Raw genomic sequence first — 23,886 nt, 5'->3', positions numbered from 1 at the left:
ATATTTAGTATATATAAATACATATATTATAACATATAATGCTTTTAAAAATACTTTTGTGAGGACTTGAGGACTTTGGAATTAACTATCAAAAAATAAAAAAGCTATATGAATTGATAAGAATCTTCATAATATTCTGTCAAATAAAAAAAAGAGGTTCAGAACAATAGATATGATTTTGGGTTATTATGCATATTCATTTTAGTACAAAAGAAGGATGGAGGAGCATTAGAACATGGATTTTGTATTTAGATAATAACCTTCTGGAGGGATCCATAAACTAATAAAAATGGTTGTCTGTGGTAAAGTAAGAACTGGGCAGATAGAGAATAGGGAAAAGATCAAATTTAAACTTTCCCTGTATATCTTTTTACAGTTTTGGATTTTTGGACCATGTATATGTATACTACCTATTTAAAATTTTAAATAAAGATCAAGTAAAATGATAAAAACAAAATCTCCGCTAGGGGGCAGTGGTTTGCAGACTGCTTGAGCTCAGGAGTACAAGACCAGCCTGGCCAACATGGCAAGATTCTATCTCTATCGAAAATACGAAAAAATTAGCAGGGTGTGATGGCACATGTCTGCAGTCCCAGCTACTTGGGAAGCTAAGATGGGAGGTTCACTTGAGCCCAGAGTCAAGGCTGCAGTAAGTACAGATCACACCACTGCACACCAGCCTGAGGGACAGAGTGAGAGTCTGTCTCAAAACAGACAAAAATACCCCCAAAATCTCCCCAAACGAAAATAAGTCTAAAAAATGCATCTTCTCTCACAAAAAAGCCCCAGAACAAATAATGACGCCTTTTTTCTTAATGAAGCTTACCACAGCATTTCAAATGTTATATCATCATCATGTTATACGCTTACATTCAATTTATATTTTTACTTCATAGACCCAGAGACATAATCCCAACTAACAATTTTTAACATTCATTTAGTTAGATCATCTATTACTACACTGCCTTATCCACATAAACTATTGGTTTTGTAAAAAAAAGTTACTGAGTTTTTGCTTCCTTTTCTCCCTTTATACACATTCTGGTTCTTCTTTCAAAAAAAAGAGAGAGAGAGAGATGGGGTCTGACTACATAGTCCAGGATGGTTGCAAACTCCTAGGCTCAAGCAATCCTCCCACTTCAGGCTCCCTAAGTGTTGGGATTACAGGTGTGAACCACTGTGCCAGCCTAGAACACTTTTTTAAGAAAACCCAAATCTGAACTCTAATGGGATAAATTCAGGACATTGCCCCAGGCTTTTTCTTTGAAATTCCATCCGTCTCTTTGGGTTGTATAAATACAAGTATACTGCGTCTTAAGATTTATTATAATACCCTTTCTAGGCCAAAGTACCAATGAATATACTTTAACAAAAGAAAAATATGTATTTACTCCACTTATGTAATAGCTGACAGGAACAAATATCCTACAACTCATTCATTATATTTTACTACAAATCTCCTTTTTTCGTGGGTATTATAAAAGTAATGCTCCTTAAGGTGCCAATCTGCTACAAAATAAGAAGCTTGTGCCAGAACGTAAACCAACACACTGCTTTCTTCTTTAGCAATGTCTTCTTGAATAAAAAAAGTGCCAGATGAACCAAGCGGTGTGTTTAGTGACAACTGATTTATATTCTGATGCTAGCTCCCTATCTTGTCCCAGACCAGTAACAAACTCTTGAAGTCAATCAATGGCTGGTCCAACAAACCATACTTAGAAAAGCAATTCTGTAGAGGATTCAAAACAGAACAAAATATGGTCTGAAAAGCCTCTGAAAAATCTTAATCTCTCCCCTTAACATTTAAGGGGAGGTGAGTCATGTATATGCATAACTGCAGTACAAACAGAGTGCTTCGAGACAAGTATACATAAAAAAGCTTTGAGTTAAATGAAAAGACAAATTATTTACCTTTAAGAGATTAAAAACAAGGTTTAAAAGTAGGGTGGTATTACAAATAGGCCGATAGAAGCAGGATAATGGAATAAACAAAAGGCTGGAAAAACTTGGGAAATTGAGAATATTAGTTTAGTAAATAGTAGGGGAAATGAAGTCTGTTGTGGGAAATAAAGTGTGACTAGAATGAAGTGAGACTGCAGTGTTCTTTGCAATTTGGTAGGAAATGGCAAATGAAAAATACTTTTTTGTTTTCAGAGGGTGAGGAAATAAATAATCAAAGCCCGACCATAAAAAAATCATTTCCAGCTATCATGTAAAGGGTGGACTGGACAGGAATGAATAACCGAAAGGGCAAACAAATGGGAAAGAATGATAAAAAATGATTCAAGTTTCTTATACAGTTTGTATCTATAAAGCAAATCAGTACAACTAGAAGATAAAGCCCTTTTTCCACCTCTCTCCGAGTAAGTAAATGATCTTCTACATTAAAATACCCTGACTTCAGAACAACTTATTAAAAAAAAAAGTCAGGTAAACTGTTCTATAAAAAATGAAAACATTACAAATTAATTTTACTTAATTGACATCCAATGAACTTGATGCTTTGTTGTCATGAGAACTGGAGAAAAAAGTCTAATGATTATTATGTTCATATAATTCAGTTAACAAATAGAACATAAATGTTATGAATTTAGAATAACTGAGTTTCTAAGCACTTACCATTCTCAGGCTGAGTTTTCTTAAGTGAATCAATAAGAGTACTGACTGCTTTTAAAACAAATATAATTTCTGTTACTTGTTGCCTAAAAAAGAGATAGGAAATCATTTCCATTAAGATTTTTAAATTGTCAGTTTTTTTTTTAAATGAAGTTTGTACAAATAGACAAACTTTGGAAAAATACTGAACACAATACAATGCAAAATTAATGTTAGTTTTAAATTCCTATAAAAGTAAAAATCATTTTATTAAAATGTAATTCAGTGTACAAATCAAATTTATAGTTATTCTTGCCATAACATCAATTAATAAAGGGGTGGGGCAATCTACTCATGAAAAACTAAATTTATTTATAAGGTATTTCAGATATTACTTAAAATATTTTATTTTTACTTATTTATTTTTTGAGACAGGGTCTTGCTCTGTCACTCAGGCTAGAGTGCAATGCTGAGATCATAGCTCACTGCAGCCTCGACTTGGGCTCAAGTGATCCTCCCACTAAGCCTCCTGAGTAGCTGGGACTACAGGTGCATGCCACCTTGTCTGGCTAATTTATTTATTTATTTATTTTTAAGTAAAAACAAGGTCTTGCTTTGCTGCCCATGCTGGTCTCGAATTCCTGGGCTCAAGTTATCCCCCTGCCAAGTGATCCTCCTGCCTTGGCCTCCCAAAGTGCTGAGATTAGGCATGAGCCACTGTGCCCTGCCCTTAAAACATTTTATAATATATGCTTTTAAAACTTTCCTACAAGTTTTTTTTTTTAATACTAATTACTACTAACGAGATTTGCCAAAGCTTAAATGGAAACAAAGACTACTATTACCACATGGCATATATTTTACCATGCTGTTAAAAATACATTCAAAATTACAAAGGTACTTTTGGACCATTTCTAATACTACAAACAAGAAACATGGTACAAATCAATCCTAAGGTAGTATTATTTGGAGACATTAGCAATGAAGAATAAAACTTGAAGTAAAGGGTCAAGAGTAGCTTGATTCCCTTCTTTCTCTTGATAGAAACAAAGTTCTTCTGCACTATGGCCCACCCTCATCCCTCCTGATTCCTGGTATGCATCTGTGTTATCATTCTACAGGTTAAGACTTTTCTCACACCAGGTCAGGGTACTATTTTAAGACTTCCTGTTGTAATAAACATTTAAGTATTTTACTGTGTTGCAATGTAGCTTTTAAGAAAACAATTTAATGATACTGCAACAAACACAGAATGATACAATATAACTTCATAGGACAATTATAAATAAGGCTCGATTTAAAGGCAGTAGTTAGAAAGTAAAAATTTACAACATTGAAAAATAAAGTGAAAGTTGCTTTCTGAAATCAAATAATTTATAATATATAAATATATTCTAACAATATATTTGCTTTGAGGGGAACCTCAAAGCAAGCTTATTACCACATTTCCAAGTATACTTCAGAAATCAATTTTCAATCACACCCATAACCAAATTACTAACATCTGTCTTTGGAGTGTTTTGTGTATAAATTTGAGTATGAGGAGTTATAATTTATGTACTAGAAATTCAAAGTACACTGGATCCTAAAAGAAGAAATACAAATAGCTAATATGCATTGATAATTAAAAAATAAAAGCAAACTACCATATGACTATTTTTCATTCATCAAATTAGAAAAAGATAAATGATAAACTAGCAAATAATTTTAAAATGCTAAAAATTGAGGAAAGGAACATTCACACATTCCTGGGAGAATGTAAATTGGTATAAAGCTCTATTAGGAAATTTCTTTAATGCATATCAAAAGCTATAGTGTCTGTGTCTTTTGACAGGTCAATTCCAACTTCAGAAATTTATTATGATTGAAACGTGCACAAAGATTTAAGACTGGTGATTTGCCTCTCCAATCGCACCTTATGAGATGGGAACAACAGTGATTTTTGTCTTTCCTGACTTCGATAACTTTGTATTCCCATGTTGTTTTCTGTTTGCTTTATTTGCTATGCCCGAAATGCTAATTTTCACATTAAAAAAGTAGATTTGCAACCTAACCCTAATTTATGACTGCATCCTTTGTTGAATTCTGGTCTGTACTCCAACTTTGATTATTCTTGGCTGACCAGAAAAGCCCAGTGCTTCTTCTACTGACACAGCTTGAATAATGAGAAAGAAGTCAGTTTAGGTCCATGGGCTTAATTAAGCAGATTGGATGAAGAGAATACCTAAGATCAGGCTACCTGACACAGAGAGAAACCTGCAAATGACTGTAAAACAAACTAGGATGTTCTTAAAATATGATTTATTTATGATTTTCACTTCAGAGAAACAATATCATGTGTTTATAAAGATTCACAAGTCCTTATCCAGAAATCTCTGGGAGAAAATGTATTTTGGAATTCAGTTGTTGTTGTTTTTTTTTTTTAAATTCAAAAAGGTAATTTGGTACCTATATATCATGTTACATAACCCCCATGAGGAGTCTAAAAAAGTACCCCATAACAAAACATGTTAATATATCTGCAGCAAAACCTGTGAATATTTACATCATATGGGATAAATAAGATTATAAATAACTTCAGTGTAGTTCAGATCACTTAAAAAAATACTTTTCAGAACTTTCCTTGTTATTAACAATTAGTACATCAGTACATTTATTTCCTTAATAAAATGAAATATATACCTTGGAAGAGGGCATTTACCACTTAATCTTTCATCCTCTATATAGCGATGTAGTACATCTTGGGACCTCTTTAAAAGCACTGAGAGTGCCATTCGTGAGATGTAGCCTTCTTGAGGTGTTGTGACTTTATTACTGAAGGAAAACTGAAGCAATGTTTCAAAACACATTTTAGAAAATTCCTCTCTCAAACGAATATCAATCTCTGCTTCTGTAAAATTAACAAATTTTGATGGTTAATAAAAGTTAAATCAATGAGCCTAATGATAACAATGTTTAGCAAACCAGGAATAGAGGACAATTCCTCAATCTGGTGAAAGACATCCAGAACAATCTATAGCTAATATAGCATACATATAGGGAAACTGTGTTTTTTGTGTGTGTGTGTGTACGTGGAGATAAAGAAACAAATTCCCCCCCGATAAGATCAAAAAAGAGGCAAGATCTTCATTACTTCTATTCAACATATTTCTTATTGTGATCTTTCTATACCCTACAACAGCACTATAAAATATACTTCACAATAGTTTTTCATATGGTCAAACTTGCAATAATCTCTTTTTCCCTGTCCTAGCAACATCTTTCCTGAAAAGTGACCTCTGCTCCAGTATGGAGTTGCTCTCTAGACACGCTGTTCTGCTATATCCTGAAACTAGTCTTTGCCATCACCCTGGAAATTGTTTCTATTCTCTCTTGAGTTAGATCCCACTTCCAAGATCTCATGCCTTCTTTTTACTTGGTTTACTCCTTTGTTTCCACTGAGCATATTCTGAAGTAGCTTCCTAAGAAAGAATGAATGAGAAGTAAAACTTTTGAGAGCATGTACCTCTAAAAATATATTATGGTACTCAAAAGTGTACGCTGCAGCATTAGCATTATCAGAGAACTTGTTAGAAATGTAAATTAATATGCCACCCAGTCTTACTGAATCAGAAATACTGGGGGTACAACTCAGCAACTGCTTGTCATCTGGTTGATTATGATGCATGCTGAAATTGGAGAATTACTGTTCTACACTCATACTTGGCCAGCAGTATGAGTTTTAACATGGAGCTCCATGTTAAAAGTTCTTTCCATTTGCAACTCTAAAACCACTGCTTCAATGTCTTTTAGCATTCAATACTGCCTCAGACAGAATTCCAAATCCTCTTTTTTTTTTTTTTTGAGACAGCGTCTGCCCTCTGTCACCCAGGCTGCAGTGCAGTGGAGCGATCTTGGCTCACTGACACCTCTGCCTCCCAGGTTCAAGTGATCCTCCCACCTCAAACTTGAGTAGCTGGGATTATAGGCACGCACGACCATGCCTGGCTAATTTTTATATTTTTTTAAGTAGAAAAAGGGTTTCACTGTGTTGGCCTGGCTGGTCTCGAACTCTTGACCTCAAGTAATCTACCCACCTTGGCCTCCAAAAGTGCTGAGATTACAGGCATGAGTCACTGTGCCCAGCCTCCAGTGTCTTTGTATTGAACTCTTTTTTTTTTTTTTTTTCTGAAATCTTTTAAGGTCTTCTCTTTATTCCAGGTATTCTGATATTTCATAATGACATGCCTGATGCAGGTCTTTTTTCTTTCACTGTTTTTGGTACTATTTTTAATCTGGAGGGTTTTTTTTTTTTTTTAGTTCTTCAGTTTATTTCTTTGATAACTCCTTCTCCTAGATTTTCTTTGTTCTTTCTTTGTCAGATGTTAGGCTCCCTGGATTCATTTTCCTTCTCCTTTCAACCCTTCACTGAACTTGTCATCACATCTTTAGCTTCTATTAGTTTTTTCTTGTCTTGTTTTTTTTGTTTTTGAGACAGAGTCAGTCTGTCACCTAGGCTGGAGTGCAGTGGCGTGATCACAGCTCACTGCAGCCTTGTTCTCCTGGGCTCAGGTGATCCTCCCACCTCAGCCTCCTGAGTAGCTGGGACTACAGGCATGCACCATTTCGCCCAGCTAATATTTGTATTTTTTGTATAGATGGAGTTTTGCCATGTTGCCCAGGCTGGTCTCAAACTCCTGGGCTCAAGTAATCCTCCTTCCTCTGCCTTCCAAATGCTGGGATTACAGGCCTGAGCCACTGTGCCCAGCCCTCTCTTTTTCTATTGCTCCTTTGATATAGCATTTTAAAAATTGTTTGAAGGGTGTAAAGAGTTTATCTCTTTGATCATCCTAACTGTGGTTTTATGTTTTCAGTGGCTCTGCATTTTATCTGTTTCCTCCTAATTTCTTTTACTCCCTTTCATTTGTTTTGGTCTTTCTCTTTTGTGTTAGAGAATTTCCTCAAATGTCTGTGGGCTCTGTCAGGTCATACTTAAAAGCGAAAGACAAATCATCACTGGAACTTCTATGTTTACATGTTGGCCTTGTTTAGCAAGAAACAGCTTTCTATGTATATATTTAAGGAAAACTCAAGGTTTTTTTTAATGAAAACTACAAACTTTATTTCTCAACACAAGCTCAATCAAGTTCAAGACACTTTTGCAAGCAATGATACCAGCCATTTAGTTTAGCCATAAAGAATTGAGGTCCTGGGAATTTAACCACGTCAATGCTGTCTTTTTTAGATTATTAACTTAAGAAATAGCCTGTCCGTCAATGGTTTTTTAAGATCCGAAACAAAAACAAACCAGAAGGAGCCACATTACAACTGTAAAGTGAACGCCTAATGATTTCCCAATGAAACTCTTGCAAAATTGCCCTTGTCTGATGGGAGGAATGAGCAGGAGCATTCTTGTGGTGGTGAAGGACTGTTGTGTGAAGCTTTCCCACGTGTGGGAAAACTCCCAGTTAATGCTGAGAAGACATGTGTCCTATGGCCAAGTCACTGAAAGAATGTCCATGCACCTTTCCTGTCTTGGTAAATTTAATACTATAAATAGCAAGATATCAGAAAACTGCCAGGAAAAGTATACTTGGTAACTCAACAGCCCTTATTTAACTTAGAACTTTTATACCTAATTGTGAACACTGTTCTTAATGTGTATTTTATTAAAATTAACTAAATATTTTCATATACTCTTAATAATAAAAAGTTGGCTATGTCAAGATAAATGGGCTTTAAAATTATCCCCGAGATTCTCATGTTTGCTAAACCTGCACTTCACCAGACCAGTTTTAAAAACTGTTTGTGCTAGAAAAAAGAACTAGTATGTGAAGTAAGCAGTATGAGAGACATCTAGTGGTCAAACTGTCCACATAAATGCTCTTTAAAATGCTCAGCACAAAATAGTAGAAGCTAGTCAAGGCTCTAGTAACTTCTGAAGATTAAGGATTTGCATGGCACAAATTTACAGTTTTTTTTTCTTCTTGAGACAGTCTTGTTCTGTCGCCCAGGCTGGAGTGCAGTGGTGTGATCCCAGTTCACTACAACCTCCACTTCTGGGATTCAAGCAATTTTCCTGCCTCAGCCTCCTGAGTAGCTGGGATAACAGACACATGCCACCAAAGACATACACCACCACACCCAGCTAATTTTTGTATTTTTAGTGGAGACAAGGTTTCATCATGTTGGCTAAGCTGGTCTTGAACTCCTGATCTTAACTGATCCACCTGCCTCAGCCTCCCAAAGTGTAGTTTTTAAATCATCCATCCATACATATATATGAGACAACAGTCTTGCTCTGTTGCCCAGAGTGCACCCTAAAATGCGGTGGTACAATCACAGCTCTCTGTCACCTCAGCCTCCTGAGCTGAAGCCATCTCATGTCAGTCACTCAAATAGCTAGGACTACAGGCACGTGTCACCATGCCCAGCTAATTCTAAAATTCATTTTGTAGAGACGGAGGCAGTCTCACTGTGCTGCCCAGGCTGGTCTCAACCTCCTGGCCTCAAGTGATCCTTCCACAACGCTAGGATTATAGGCATGAATCAATGCACCTGGCTGATGCCACAATTTAAGATTTGAGCTCAGGTTTAGAAAAAGAGAATAACAAAGGTAGCTTATATATCAGTTACCAATAAAAGCAGCATGATATAATGAAAAGAAGTTCGCAGTTCTTTTTAAGCATGAATTTGGTCTCTAGCCCAAAGACTGTGAGCAATCTTTTCAACCTTTTTAAATCCTTCCAGTAATATGGTCATACCTATCCTCAAAGAAATGTTGTGAAAAATGAGAGAACATTCTAGCATAATATCCTGTACATATCTGGCCCTGACTAAATGTTAGTTCCCTTTAAAAACTATTGATGCATCTTATTTTTTTAAATGAACTAACTCTGTAGTTTATAGTCCTGAGAAGATAGTATTAATATCTCCATTTTAAAGATTATAAAACTGAGACTTAAAAATTAATTGACTGCTAAGTGGCAGAACATACATTCATATTTTTATATTCCTTTCCAATAATCTGTGACTTCACAAAACTGGTAACTTATGTCAGCCTGCAGTGACATCCATGGATTCCACAAAGTGCTTTGCAATTTAATTCTTCACAGTTTGCAATTATGGTATTTTAAAAATTTAGTTCAGTGTTTCTGATATATGATCAGAAACACAGTATTCCACAGAATAGAAACATGGAATAGAAACATTCTATTCCACAGGATAGTCATGTCATAACAGTTCTCCTCATAAAGCTTAATGTTCTATATTATAATCCTAAAAATCATTTAGCATTCTCCAGTTTACATTTCCAAAATTATAGGATTAAACATTTCTATGTCAGTTTCTTCGTATTTCAATATTTTTTCATACTTAAATTAAAGTAACATACCTGTAAATGAAGATGACTGAGAATGTATTGAGCCCTTGTTAAGCATTGTCATTATCTGACCAACAAATTCCTTAGGAATAAAATTGGCATAAGGTAGTATCTCAGTGCTGATAAGCTGAACTACCTAAAACAAAAGGGGCAAATGCAAATGTATTGTTTTCCTTGAAAGAGGCTGACTGAAATAATTTCTAGAGCAATATTTAAATTTTACTTTAAATGAAAATCAGTTAAAGAACCCTCCTTTAAAGAAGTACACAAACATTTTAATGTTAACATACAGGATGACTACTAATCTGTTTCTCTCATCTGTCTTAGTAACTTTAATATAAAATAGCACCATAACTGTTTACTATTCCCAAACATTTGGACAAATGTTGGTCTTTAGCACGATAACTGCAAATAGGGCCCTAGAGAAAAACATCCAGCATATAAAATTTATCCATGTTAGAATTAAAATATTCAAAATAGGATTAAGAGTAACATTTAAATCACTTTTTTATGACCAAAAACTATCAGCTGTAAGAGAAATTAAAGTTATAGTTTATTTCTAACATGTAGTGTGTTATTTTGTCCTTTAAAGTCCACAAGAGCTTTAATACAGTAATGGCCCAAAAGGCAGTATTTTGTTTCTATATGATGATGCCTATGCGATTTAAATGTCTATTTTAAAGTAATTTAATTGATTTTATTTACTTAAAAGTTCTTCTATTCCACTTAAAGGAAAAAAAAAAACCTCCAAAACCCTACCACCAACAGAAAAATCTACAAACACAAGACCTGCTTCTTTAAATTCCATTTACAAACCTCAAAATACATTCCTTATTTTATTTATTTATTTATTTATTTATTTATTTATTTATTTATTTATTTTAAAGACACAGGGTTCTTGCTCTGTTGCCCAGGCTGAAGCACAGTGGTACAATCATACCTCACTGTAGCCTCCAACTCCTGGGCTCAAGTGATCCTCTCGCCTTAGTCTCCCGAGTAACTCGGACTACAGAAGTGCACCACCATGCCTAATCAACTTAAAAAAATTTTTTTTTTTGTAGAGATGGTATCATACTATGTTTCCTAAGCTGGCCTCAAACTCCTGGTATCAAGCAATTCTCCTGTCTCAGCCTCTCAAAGCACTGGATTACAAGTATGAGTCACTGTTCCCAGCCTTGAAATACATTCTTTAAAAAACTCTATTTGCTTTAAGAATTCCATAGGCTGTATATACAGCTGAGTAAAAATTGAAAAATTCAAGTAACGTATTGATTAATTTGAACCACAAACATCTGGTTTGTCAAACTGCAGAGTAAGCTCTCAAATATATGCTCCCTGACTGATGGATTTATTTCATTGAATCAACTCTTTTTAAACTGATTAAATGAACACAACTAAGTACTGAGACAACATGTACATAGCACAAGACTATCACAAATCTAAGGAAGTCACTTTTAAAATGCCAGTTCTTTAAACATCAACATTTAACCTGTAAGAGTTTTAATGCTTTCAGTTTTAATTTTAGCCTATTACTTTATAGTTTTAGCAACTGTATAGTTCAAACATTTTTACTATGTGGTTTCTGAAATGGTCATAGGAAAACATTTTAAATAGCTTCCTTACCTCGACATCAATATTTTCATTTCTTTGAAACTCTTGAATAGAGAGATTATCTGGAGGTATGCTAAAAAAATAAACAAAACACTTGAATTTTAAAGGTAAAATATTCCTTGCAAATACAAAGAAAATAGATAAACAGTATTCAAATGTCAAAAAATTATGTCTTCCAACCCAGGTTGGGACATGATTATTTATTTAAAAGAGCAATGTTGTAAATTAAAGTCATTAGTTTAAATGACTAATTACAAACATAATACTCTAACTACAAAAACACTAGGTCCAATCCTGAACTAAATAAAATCTGCAGAACTAAACTTCTTTCGGTACTACAAATGAAAAAACAACTAAAGGTAAAGATATATCATCTGCAACAGAACAAAAGTTACTATTGTGGTGTTAGCTGAATTCACTTATTATGGTGGTGATTTAAGAGAGCCTTAGTTAAGTTGCTAAATTATTTACTCAGAGACAGTCCGTTAATCATTAATTTGTAATAAATACAATGGATTAAAGATCTTTACAGTAAAGAGAGAGAATCTATGAAGAAGAGGACTGATACAGATTTTCTAAAGCAGAAAACTGTTCCAAAAAGAACAGAGGAAATCAATAGTTCTGAGAGAACCAAGGTGGATTCCAGACTCTGTGGCTCATAATAAGAGTGAACAGTAAAATGAACATAAAGTTAAAAAACAGTGAGACACTACTATTTAATAACAGTTGAGAAAATAATAGTAATAATTGTCACAATAATGACAGCTAAAAAGTTAGGCACTGTACTAAGAGCTTTATTTGTATCAATCTCCCATAGCAATTCCATGTAGTAATTATTATATAATCAACAGAAGAGGGAACTGAACTACTAATATGCCCAAGAACACACTGATTTGTAAATGAGGAGGCCACAACCTAAACCTAGATTTATCTGATATTTGAGCCTACATTATTCTCTTTCATATTGTAGACGTAAAAATAGTATTAGAATATTTAGGTTTAATATACACTTTTGAATATTAATATACAATTTTGTATCTAGGAATATATGGACATCAGACTTTAGTTTCATTGATTTGGACATTTTTCATTCAAATATATCTACTGACTACCAACTACTTTGCTTTCAGGCATTATATTCTTGGTGTTCAAGATCTAGCTGTGAACAAGATAGACTCGGTCCATTTATTATGGAACTTGGATTCTGGTGTCCAAGTCCTAGGCTAACTATAAATTGGTAGTAGGAACTAGAGGAAAAAACTGAAAGAAATTTACTCAAACCTGAACCAATCATAGGAATTTCACAACCACTGCCATCAAAGCAGCTTCACAGACCGTAACTGCATCTCTAGAGATAAAAGTTATGTTTAATTTTAATTTATAACCAAGGAAGGTAAGGGTTTAGTAATATTAAGATATTAATATTACTAGTGTATATATTTCTATATTATTGTGTGTATATATACAGTATCTATATATTGTGTATATAGTGTGTATAAGATACATACACTTTTAGTGTTTATAGTGTGTGCTAGGGTGCATTAGTGTGTATGTTTCAATACACATTAATAATGTTAATACTATTTAGATCATATATCAGAAACACTAAACTGGATTTTTAAAATATCATATGATGAGGGAAGAGAGCAGCATATAAAACTAAAAACTGAATGGTTCACTCCTAATTCCAATGATCCATAAAAATCAGGACATTATTCAACTGTGCACAGGCTAAGTATCCTGATCCCAGAACTCAAACTAATAGTTATTTAATTTATAACTACCATCATTATTAGAACATATCAAAAACATCGACTGAGCTTTTAAAAATGCTGATTAATAGAATTTACTTATAAATTATAAGGGCAATGGTCAATACTGCAGGTTATAAATATGCCATGTAAGATCTTAAATTTCTTAAAAATTTTTATTGCAATATAATCCACATACTATAAAATTCATCCTCTTTTGTTTGAGCTGGAGTCTCTCTCTGACGCCCAGGCTGGAGCGCAGTGGAGTGATCTCTGCTCACTTTCTCCTCCACCTTCTAGGTTCAAGCAATTCTCCTGCCTCAGCCTCCCTAGTAGGTGGGATTAGAGGCATGCACCACCACATCTGGCTAATTTTTGTAGTTTTAGTAGAGATGGGGTTTCACCACGTTGGCCAGGCTGGTCTCAAACTCCTGACCTTATGACCTGCCTGTCTCAGCCTCCCAAAGTGCCGGGATTACAGGCATGAGCCACCGTGCCCGGCCTAAAATTCACCCTATTAAAATATACAATTTAGTGTTCTTTAGTATATCAATTAAGTTGTACAACCATCACCATTTCTAATTCCAGAATATTTTGATCACCCCCCCAAAAAAGCTCTGTACCCATTAGTAGTCACCCCCCTTATCTCCCTTTCCCCCACTCCTGGGAACCATAAATCTACTTTGTCTCTATGCATCTGTTACTCTGGATATATCCCATAAACAAGATCATACAATACATGGCTTTTGTGTCTAGTTTCTTCTACTTAGCATTATGTTTTAAATGTTTATCCATGTTAGAGCACGCATTAGCACTTCATTCTTTTTTATGGCTGAATAATAGTCTACTTTATGAATATACCACATTCGATTTATCTAGACATCAATTGATAAACATTTGAGTTATTTTCACTTTTTGCTACTATAAATAAACACTGCTATGAACATTAGTGTAAAAGTTTTTGTGTGAATATGTGTTTTCAATTCTTTTGCACAATACTTTGTGATTTTTAATGTAAGGTCCACAGATCATTAATTGTATAACTTCCCACTGGTCCACTGTATCTCCTTTGATAACCACCATGTTTTGGTACTCAAAGTTGGCTGAATTAATTTCTAATAGACTTCAAGTGTCTACCAAATTGCAGTCCTTATGTTTTTCAACTTTGTATTTTTCTTTCTCTTAAACTATTTACTTATAATAGCCCTCAATGATACGCAAAGGCTTTCTCTTCTTCTAGTTGATTTTATTTGTATTTTCTTTGTTACTATATTCCCTTGCCAAAGCATCTTGCAGATCAAAAAGGTTGGAGAATAATACAGAGAGAGATATGTTTATTCTTAGAGTCTCAGAGTATGTATTAATTAGGTTAAAGGATTTATAAAGGTATCAATATAAAAAATAGTCAAATATTAGTCTTATTTAAATTCATTAAGTCCTGCTATTCCAATCAACATTCCAAAACAGTCTTCCTACTGTTCAAATACTACTGATAAACTTCAGCTACAGAACATAGTCTATATGTGGCAATAAGTTTAAAATCTAAAAGCTTATGACCTCCAAAGTTATAAATTATTTAGAAAACAACAACAAAGAGAAAAAAACCTTCTCAGGAAACTGTAAAAATGTGCATGGTTTTTAACTTCTCTCAACACTGCATTTTTAGCACCAACTGACCAATAAAAGCTTTCGATTTGAGCCTTAAAGCATTTTTGAACTATGAAACAAAAACTAAACTGGCTTTATACAATATAAGCTGTAAGTTAAAAAGACTGATTAAACATTAAGTCAAAATACAGAAAATAATCATGGACCTTTACAATCACTCCAACAAATAACTTTTCATCTTTTTTTTTTCTTTTTTTCTTTTTAGAGGAAAAAAAAAATGGAGAGGAAGAAAAAGGAAGAGAAAGAGGGAGAGAGAATGGGAGTACTGCTTCATTGCCCAGGCTAGAATGCAGTCTAAAAATGGGAATTGAAAACCTCTTTTATGCCAATAATTGTGCTTAACAATGGAGACAGGAAGGAATAAGGGAAGAAAATAACAAACAAGCAGCCAACCAATATTTCATTTAAACCTATGAAATGCTATGCAATTACTGAGGAGTGATTTACTTCCAATTATGTAGTCACTTTTGTAATAGGTGTGATATAGTACTGATAAGAATGTATGTTTTGTGTATTTGAAGTGGAGAGTTCTTTAAATGTTTATTAAGTTTACTTGTTCCGGGTCTGAGTTCAAGTCCTGGATATCCTTGTTAATTTTGTGTCTTTAATATTGACAATGTGATGTTACAGTCTCCCACTATTATTGTGTGGGAGACTAAGTCTCCTTATAAGTCATTAAGAACTTGTCTTATGTATCTGGGTGCTCCTATATTGGGTGCGTATATATTTAGGATCATTAGCTCTTCTTGTTGCATTGATCCTTTTACTATTATGTAATGTCCTTCTTTGCCTCTTTTGATCTTTGTTGCTTTAAAGTCTATTTTACCAGAGGCGAGAATTGCAACTCCTGCTTTTTATTTATTTATTTATTCTTGCTCTCCGTTTAGTTGGTAAATCTTCCTCCATCACTTTGTTTTGAGTCTTTGTGTATCGCTACATGTGAGATGGGTCTGGATGCAGCATACCGATGGGTTTTGGCTTTTTATCCATTTGATTAATAATAATATATGTGAGTTTAATACTGCCATTTGATGCTAGCTGGCTGTTTTGCCCATTAGTTGATGTAAATTCTTCATTATGTTAATGCTCTTTACTTTTTGATATATTTTTGGAAAGGCTGATACTGGTTGTTCCTTTATATGTATAGTGCTTCTTTCAGAAGCTCTTGTAAAGCAGGCCTGGTGGTGGTGAAATCTCTAAGTACTTGCTTGTTCACAAAAAATTTTATTTTTCCTTTGCTTGTGAAGCTTAGTTTGGCTGGATATGAAATTCTGGGTTGAAAGTTCTTTTCTTTAAGGATGTTGAATATTGGCCCCCACTCTTTTCTGGCTTGTAGGGTTTCTGCTGAGAGATCTGCTGTAAGTCTGATAGGCTTCCCTTTGTGGGTAACCAGACCTTTCTCTCTGGCTGCCCTTAGTATTTTCTCCTTCATTTCAACCCTAATGAATCTGACGATTATGTGCCTTGGGGTTGGTCTTCTTGAGGAATATCTTTGTGGTGTTCTCTGTATTATCTGGAGTTGAATATTGTCCTGCCTTACTAGGTTGGGAAAGTTTTCCTGAATAATATCCTGAAGAATATTTTCCAACTTGGATTCATTCTCTTCGTCACATTCAGGTACACCTATCAAACATAGATTAGGTCTTTTCACATAGTCCCATATGTCTTGAAGACTTTGCTCATTCCTTTTCATCCTTTTTTCTCTAATCTTGTCTTCTCGTTTTATTTCATTAAGTTGGTCTTCAACCTCTGATATCCTTTCTTCTGCTCAATCAATTTGACTGTTAAAACTTGTGCATACTTCGTGGAGTTCTCCTGTTGTGTTTTTCAGCTCCATTAATTAACTTATATTCCTCTCTAAATTGTGTATTCTCGTTAGCATTTTGTCAAACCTTTTTTCAAAGTTCTTAGTTTCTTTGCATTGGGTTAGAACAAGTTCTTTTAATTCACAGGAGTTTCTTATCATCCACCTTTTGAAGCCTACTTCTGTTAATGGAACACACTCGTTCTCCATCAAGCCTTGTTCCGTTGCTGATGAGGAACTGTGATCCCCTGTAGAGGGAGAGGCATTCTGATTTTGGATATTCTCTGCCTTTTTAGGCTGGTTTCTTCCCTTCATTATAGATTTATCCATCTGTCGTCTTTGTAATTACCGACTTGCTAATTAGGTCTCTGAATGGATGTCCAACTTGTTGATTCCCAGCACCGAAATCTGAGCAATCCACTGCGCCAGCCAAAACAGCGGTGTTAAGATTGATGGTGCTTTTCTGCCTGGGAATCTCCGGTCTGGCTCCCTTCTTGAGTCCCTCCTTCAATCAGCAGAATAGGCGACTCTGCCTTCCCGGAGCTCCAAACGTCGGCCAAATGGGGAGCCAGTCCCGCTTACTCTGCACCGAGAACCACCGCACTGAGGCGCCGGCAAAACCGCCATGCCGGCCACAAGAGTCACACTGGCGACCTGTGGGGCTCCTCTGCTGGGAATCTCCTGGTCCGTGAGCAACAAAAATTCGTCTGAAAGTGTGGTGTCCTCTCGTTCTCTGTGCTTTCACTGGGAGCTACACTCCCGAGCTGCTAGTGATCAGCCATCTTGGATCTCTCTCCTTCATCTTTTTTTGAGACAGGGTCTCACCCTATCACCCAAGCTAAAGTGCAGTGACACAATCACAAGTGACTGCAATCTCAACCTCCCAGGCTCAAGCAGTCATCCCACCTCAGCCTACAAAGTAGCTGGGACTACAGGCACATACCACCACACTTAGCTAATCAAAAAAATTTTTTTGGAGAGGCAGAGTCTCACTACGTTGCCCAGGCTGGTCTCCAACTCCTGGGCCCAAACAATTCTCCCAATTTGGCCTCCCAAAGTGCTGGGATTACAGGTGTGAGCCACTCCACCTGGCCTTCTTTTTGTCTTTCAAATAAATAATGCCTAGTGATGGGAAAGGACAGCTCACGATCAACAGAAAGTAGACAGCAAGTGAGGACCAGGTCACAGGTCTCCTGACTTTCAATCTAGGGTGCTCATTGACTACTCCATTGAATAGAAAGCTTAAGTCTATAACTAGAATAACCATAACTTAGAATACTGATACCGTGCTACTTGAGAGCTGAATTTAGAATCTTTATTATTTTTTAGCCATTAAAAGTAACTCTGAGCCTGGGCAACATGGTGAAATCCCATCTCTACAAAAAATACAACAATTAGCTGGGTGTAGTGGGTGTACACATGTAGTCCAAGCTACAAGGGAGGCTGAGGTGGGAGAATCACTTGACCCCAGGAGGTCGAGGCTGCAGTGAGCCATGAACATGCGACTTCACTCCAGCCTGGGTGACAGAGAGAGACACTGTCTCAAGAAAAACAAAAACAAACAAAAACCTCCAAACTTAGAGATAAATTTCCAAATCTAGCTTATTTAGAGTTTTGGTCTTTAGAATTTTGGTTTAAACTATAGCTGTTTCATGGGAAATGATATGGATAATGTCACTTTTTCTAAAAGAAAGAAAAATCATTAATATCAATAATGGTGGTAACAAGCATTTTTAAAGTACTTACATGCCAGGTACTATTCTAAACATTCACTTATTTTAAGTGATTTACTCCTCACAATAACCCTATAAATTAGGGAGCATTATTACTGACATTTAACAGATGAGGAAAAATGAGTCACTGAAAGGTTTAATAACTTGTCTAAAAAGTTGTATAAAGTAGTACTAACTGGGATCTGAATCCATGTAGTCTGGTTACCAAGCCAATGCTCTTATCCACTATGCCAGCTACTTCTTATGTAAAAATGTATTTTTCAACACACTAAACATGTTCAAATCTTTAAGGTAAGTAGAGCCATAATCAGGCAAAATATTTTAAATGAAATTATACTACAACTGCATTGATACAAAATTATGTAAAATACTATTATTTGGCCTTTGGTTCTACTTTTCTATATTAAACTCTTCAGAAAACAGAATTTAATAAAATAAGAATAAAGTCCAGAAAATGAAGAATATTTAATAAGAAACTCAAAAATAAGATGGCTGAAAAACTGTCTCAAGTAAAACAAAAACAAACAAAAATCTCCAAATTTAGAGCTAAATTTTTAAATGAAATTATATTACAAATGCATTGAGACAAAATTATATAAAATAGTATTATTATTTTACATAGAAAAAAATTTTTTTATAGACAGAATCTTGCTATGTTGCTCAGGCTGGATTTGAACTCCTGGGCTTGAGCAATCCTCCCACCTCAGCCTCCCAAGTCGCTGGGATTATAGGTGTGTGTCATCGCACCTGGCTAGGGAAAGAAATACTTCGCTCACTGTTCAAAAAAAAACACAAAACTGATCTGAAAGCTTATTCAATAGAAAAGAAAAGGAAAAATTTAAATTGCTCAACCTGTGTGCTTGATATAAATTAACAGTGACTCAGGCTCTTACATCAAAGGAACTCAAATTTTCAGAGTAATTTTAAAGATGAAAACATAATTTGTTTGAATATAGTTTATGAGTGCCTATCATTTTTCCTTCAAAAATAGAATATGCTTACATTGTTATCAATAACATTTCTAGAAGTGAAAATTATATAAAAATACAAAACAGGCCGGGCGCGGTGGCTCAAGCCTGTAATCCCAGCACTTTGGGAGGCCGAGGCGGGTGGATCACGAGGTCAAGAGATCGAGACCATCCTGGTCAACATTGTGAAACCCCGTCTCTACTAATACAAAAAAATTAGCTGGGCATGGTGGCGCGTGCCTGTAATCCCAGCTACTCAGGAAGCTGAGGCAGGAGAATTGCCTGAACCCAGGAGGCGGAGGTTGCGGTGAGCCGAGATCGCGCCATTGCACTCCAGCCTGGGTAACGAGAGCGAAACTCCGTCTCAAAAAAAAAAAAAAAAAAAAAAAAAAAAAAAAAATACAAAACAAAGTGTGACCACTTTCAAGACAGAAATTAAGATCATCTGTTATTATTTTAAATTCTGAAATATAAAACGAGCTTTTGTAGGGGAAATGCAAGTTAATCTTCTGCACCCTAGAAATTTTCTTTTCTGAATAACTAAACCATATCAGAATAGTACACAATTTTTTTTTCAGTTAATTCATTCTGTTGTGGACTCATTTAATCATTATCAATATGTCAATGTAGTTTTTTTCTTCAAGTACATCAAATCTGTAACTTCAGTGGTTTCAAACTAATAATGTTAAACAGTTTTTTAGCAGTACATAGTATCATTTTACAATATCAAAAAATGATTGATAGATAAAAACATTTTAATAATTGGCCAAGTGTAGTGGCTCATGCCTGTAATCCCAGCACTTCGGGAGGCCAAAGTGGGAGGATCACTTGAGCCCAGAAGTTCAAGACACCTAGGCAACATGTGAGACTCTCCATCTCTACAAAAAGTTTAAAAATCAGCCGTAGCCCCAGCTACTCAAGAGGTTGCGGTAAAAGGATTGCTTGAGCCTGAGAGGTCAAGGCTACGGTGAGTTGTGATCACAGTGCTCCGCTTGCATCTGGGCAACAGAGCGAGACTCTGCCTCAGAAAATAATTTCACCACAGTAGCACAAAGGATAATTACTTGTGCTAGAAGGATTAGAGACTGCCTGGCTATCTATCACAGGTATTACAGACAAGTCCACACTTAGTAAAGGGGCATGCTTTACATCTGTCCTGCCCAACACAATTTTCAGTGATGAAACGTCCAATAATCTGCCCTACCCAGTGTGGTAGATGCTAGTCACCCATGGCAATGAGTACGTAAAATATGACTAGAGTGACTGAAAAACATTTTAATTTTATTTACATTTTGGTTTTAAGTAGTCATTTGTAACTAGTGATTGCTACTGTACTCATAGCTCTCCTAGATAGACCTCAGCAAATTCTTCATTCAAAAAATATAGTCTGTGTTCCAATCATCCTACTGTAGTTCAGTGAGGGGTCAAAATAGCAAAATAAACGCTTTAAATTAGATATCATACAATAAAAATTGTTATTCCTTGACAAATCTAAAGATCTTGAAGAACTGATTAGTAATCATATTGCCACTCATCGTATTTATTCTGGTAATACACTGAATTTTCTAAAATGGTTTTTCTCTTGAAATGCCCAATGGGCACCAAATTAAAAGATGAATCTTCTTAGTTTTATTAAGTTAAAATTCTTACGTATGACACATTCATATTGTTTTATATATGATATTCCTATCTTATAACCAAAAACAATACAAAAAGCAAAAATCTCCATTGTTCATGGATAATGTACCCAGTGGATAAATGCCTATGTTTTTAATACAATCTAGCAACCTTAATAATCAATTACTTTGTTAATAAATAAAGATAAAAACTGTTTTTAGAGCAAGTGAGGATATAATGAGCCACTTCTTGAAAGACTGTCTTAATTTTAAAAACGAATGAGCTGACCTTTTAGTAAAGAGAAAATCTTCAAAAGTATTGGCTAGTTCTGGCCACATACTGTCAAATTTTCCAGAAGAAGCATGCTGCCGGGCAACAGGTAGCCCAATAGAAAGAACCTTGAGGAGAGAGGATACTGCTAGTTTCCATGTGCTTTCAGAAGGGCAGGAATACTTCAAACTGAGAGGAACCCTAAGAGTCTGAAAATAAGAACAGTTTAATGTAAGTATTAATTAAAACATACACACACAATTTTAATTACTTAAGAAAAACTACAGCAGAGAAAAAAATAGCATAGGTATTTTCATTTTAAAAAGGATGGTATTTTTCAAAAAAATTAGCTGGGCATGGTGGCGCACGCCTGTAGTCCCAGCTACTCCAGAGGCCGAGGCAGGAGAATTGCTTGAACCCAGGAGGTGGAGACTGCAGTGAGCTGAGATCGCGCCACTGCACTATAGCCTGGGCGAGAGTGCGAGACTCCATCTCAAAAAAAAAAAGGGATGGTATTTTCATTTAAAAAAGGATATTATTTCCCAGAAAGGCCAATTCTCAGACGTGGTCTTTAAATACTACCTGGAAAGATATACTTTTAAATCCTGTCTCTATCTTATAAACAATGAGCCTAAAAAAGTAACATTTTTGAACTTCAGTTTTTCATCATTAATAATAGGGATATTATCGGAAGTTAAGAGTAGGAAACACAATCCTATAGCTTTTCTTAACCTGATGTTATGGAATCATAAATTCTGCCATAGTTCTCTCAGCAAAAAGTAATTTGGCTGATGTGGATACACCATCTACAAAGGGTCAATATTGCTTATACAGTCATCTGCCACATATATAGGTTAGACCATGTAGCATAGGTGCGAAGTAGGCTATACCACCTAGGTTTGTGTAAGTACACTATGACTGATATATACAAACTGATTCATATCACTCTTTGGTATTCAGTCCTTCAATGGTTAAAGAACAAAGTCTGATCTTATGATAGCTTAAAAGACCAACAGTTATCTTGTCAGACATATCCCAGGTCCTGAACTGAATTTCTCAACATTTCTTAAATATACACCATGATCTCTTACACTGCTTAATTTACCTATGATACCTGCCTCCTCCTTTTTAATCTAACTCTTAACTCCTTCAAATGTCACCTCTATTAATTCTTGCCCAAATCCCCTCAGCAATTTACTTAGCTTTTTGTCTTTTAGAGGAACTCAATTTTTATTCAGCACTGACTACCTGGCAAGCATCATTAAATGCCATACCTCAATGGATTCTCTTAATATAGTTAAGACATGAAAGTAGTGTTGGTATTATTCTTTACAGATGAGAAACATGCTCACATAGGTCAATTTGCCAAAAGTCATAAAACAGTAAGCCAACAGTGGACTATCTGAAGTCATTCAGGCTACCTGAATGCCAAGCCTCCACTATGGTCTTTACCTAGCACTTAACATACTGTATTATTACTTGTTTGCCTTTCTTTATTCTCTATATTGAATTATTAAATGTAAGAATCATTTTATTCATTTTAAAAGTACTAGTAACTTGTAGAAAAATGCTTTAAAAACGCGCTCAATAAATGAAGAGAGGGGATAGTTTTGGTGAGGTAAGCAGTGAGGAGAGAAAAGTATCACAAAAGTCAAGGGAAGAAAGAGCTTTTAGAGTGCTCAGCTTTCAGAAGGCCAGTACCATGCTACAGGGAAGATAAATCCCTAGAAAAGGACTTAGGATGTGAAGATTTGATCTTTTGTAACTTTGAGAAAGCAGTTTCTGTAGAGCAATATGGACATAAGCCAACACACAATAGGCGAAGAGTGAGTGGTGACTAGGTGAAGGCCACAGACTGTTTAAGGGATATGGGAATAAAGGAAAGCTGAATGAGGATGACAATTTGAGTAGGAAGTACAGTTGAGAGAAAATTCTTAAAGTATCAAAGGCTTAACAATCCTTGTATAAGATGCTGAAAGAAAAATGAAAAAAATCACCAATGAAGAAAGGTGGGAACAGATGAGTCTTGAGAGAAGACAGCTCAAGTTGGTCTGGTATTTACACAATCAATATAAGGTATATCCACATGGTAGAGGAAGAACAAGGTTTAGAGTTAGTCCTTCAAAACAGAGGGGAAAATAAGAAATAAGCCTTAGAGGAATGGAACACAATCAACGAGAATTTTTTAAACGGCTGTCCATACAGTAAAAAAGTGGCTTTAAAAAAGTTTTTAAAAAAAAGTTTTTTAAATTCAGCATGCATGTTCAGTTAAGTATATGGGCTGCATAGTTAATTTCTCCCTAAATGCTCACCAACCATGAAGCTTGAGAAATATTGTTCTAAGAAACAGGATCCTCATTGTCTTATGTGGCAAAACGTAAGAACTCTAACAAATTTAATGCACATATATGTTAAAATATTTTTCACTAAAAAGAACTTCTCATACTTTAGAAAAATGGCTTGCTAAATACAATTCATGAATATTGGAGAAAAGTCACTATAAATAATA

General features: G+C 35.2%; 1 protein-coding gene across 5 annotated transcripts in view; it reads right to left on the bottom strand.

Annotated features, from left to right (window-relative positions):
• MON2 (MON2 homolog, regulator of endosome-to-Golgi trafficking) overlaps positions 1 to 23,886 on the bottom strand; it is a 136,043-nt gene that overhangs the window by 7,097 nt on the left and 105,060 nt on the right. For all 5 annotated transcript variants that reach the window (XM_064377288.1, XM_064377289.1, XM_064377292.1 and 2 more), the window contains 5 exons: positions 21,396 to 21,586; positions 11,579 to 11,639; positions 9,968 to 10,091; positions 5,278 to 5,485; positions 2,620 to 2,702 (listed from right to left, as the gene is read on the bottom strand). In XM_064377288.1, the coding sequence (XP_064233358.1) occupies positions 2,620 to 2,702; positions 5,278 to 5,485; positions 9,968 to 10,091; positions 11,579 to 11,639; positions 21,396 to 21,586 (667 nt within the window). The remainder of the gene's footprint in view (positions 1 to 2,619; positions 2,703 to 5,277; positions 5,486 to 9,967; positions 10,092 to 11,578; positions 11,640 to 21,395; positions 21,587 to 23,886) is intronic.

The sequence above is a fragment of the Aotus nancymaae genome, unplaced genomic scaffold, assembly GCF_030222135.1.
Source record: "Aotus nancymaae isolate 86718 unplaced genomic scaffold, 86718_ANA_hifiasm-v0.15.2.pri h1tg000016l, whole genome shotgun sequence".
Classification (NCBI taxonomy): Eukaryota; Metazoa; Chordata; class Mammalia; order Primates; family Aotidae; genus Aotus; species Aotus nancymaae.
The sequence above is the reverse complement of the archived record's forward strand: the minus strand, read 5'-3'. Positions and strand labels throughout refer to the sequence as shown.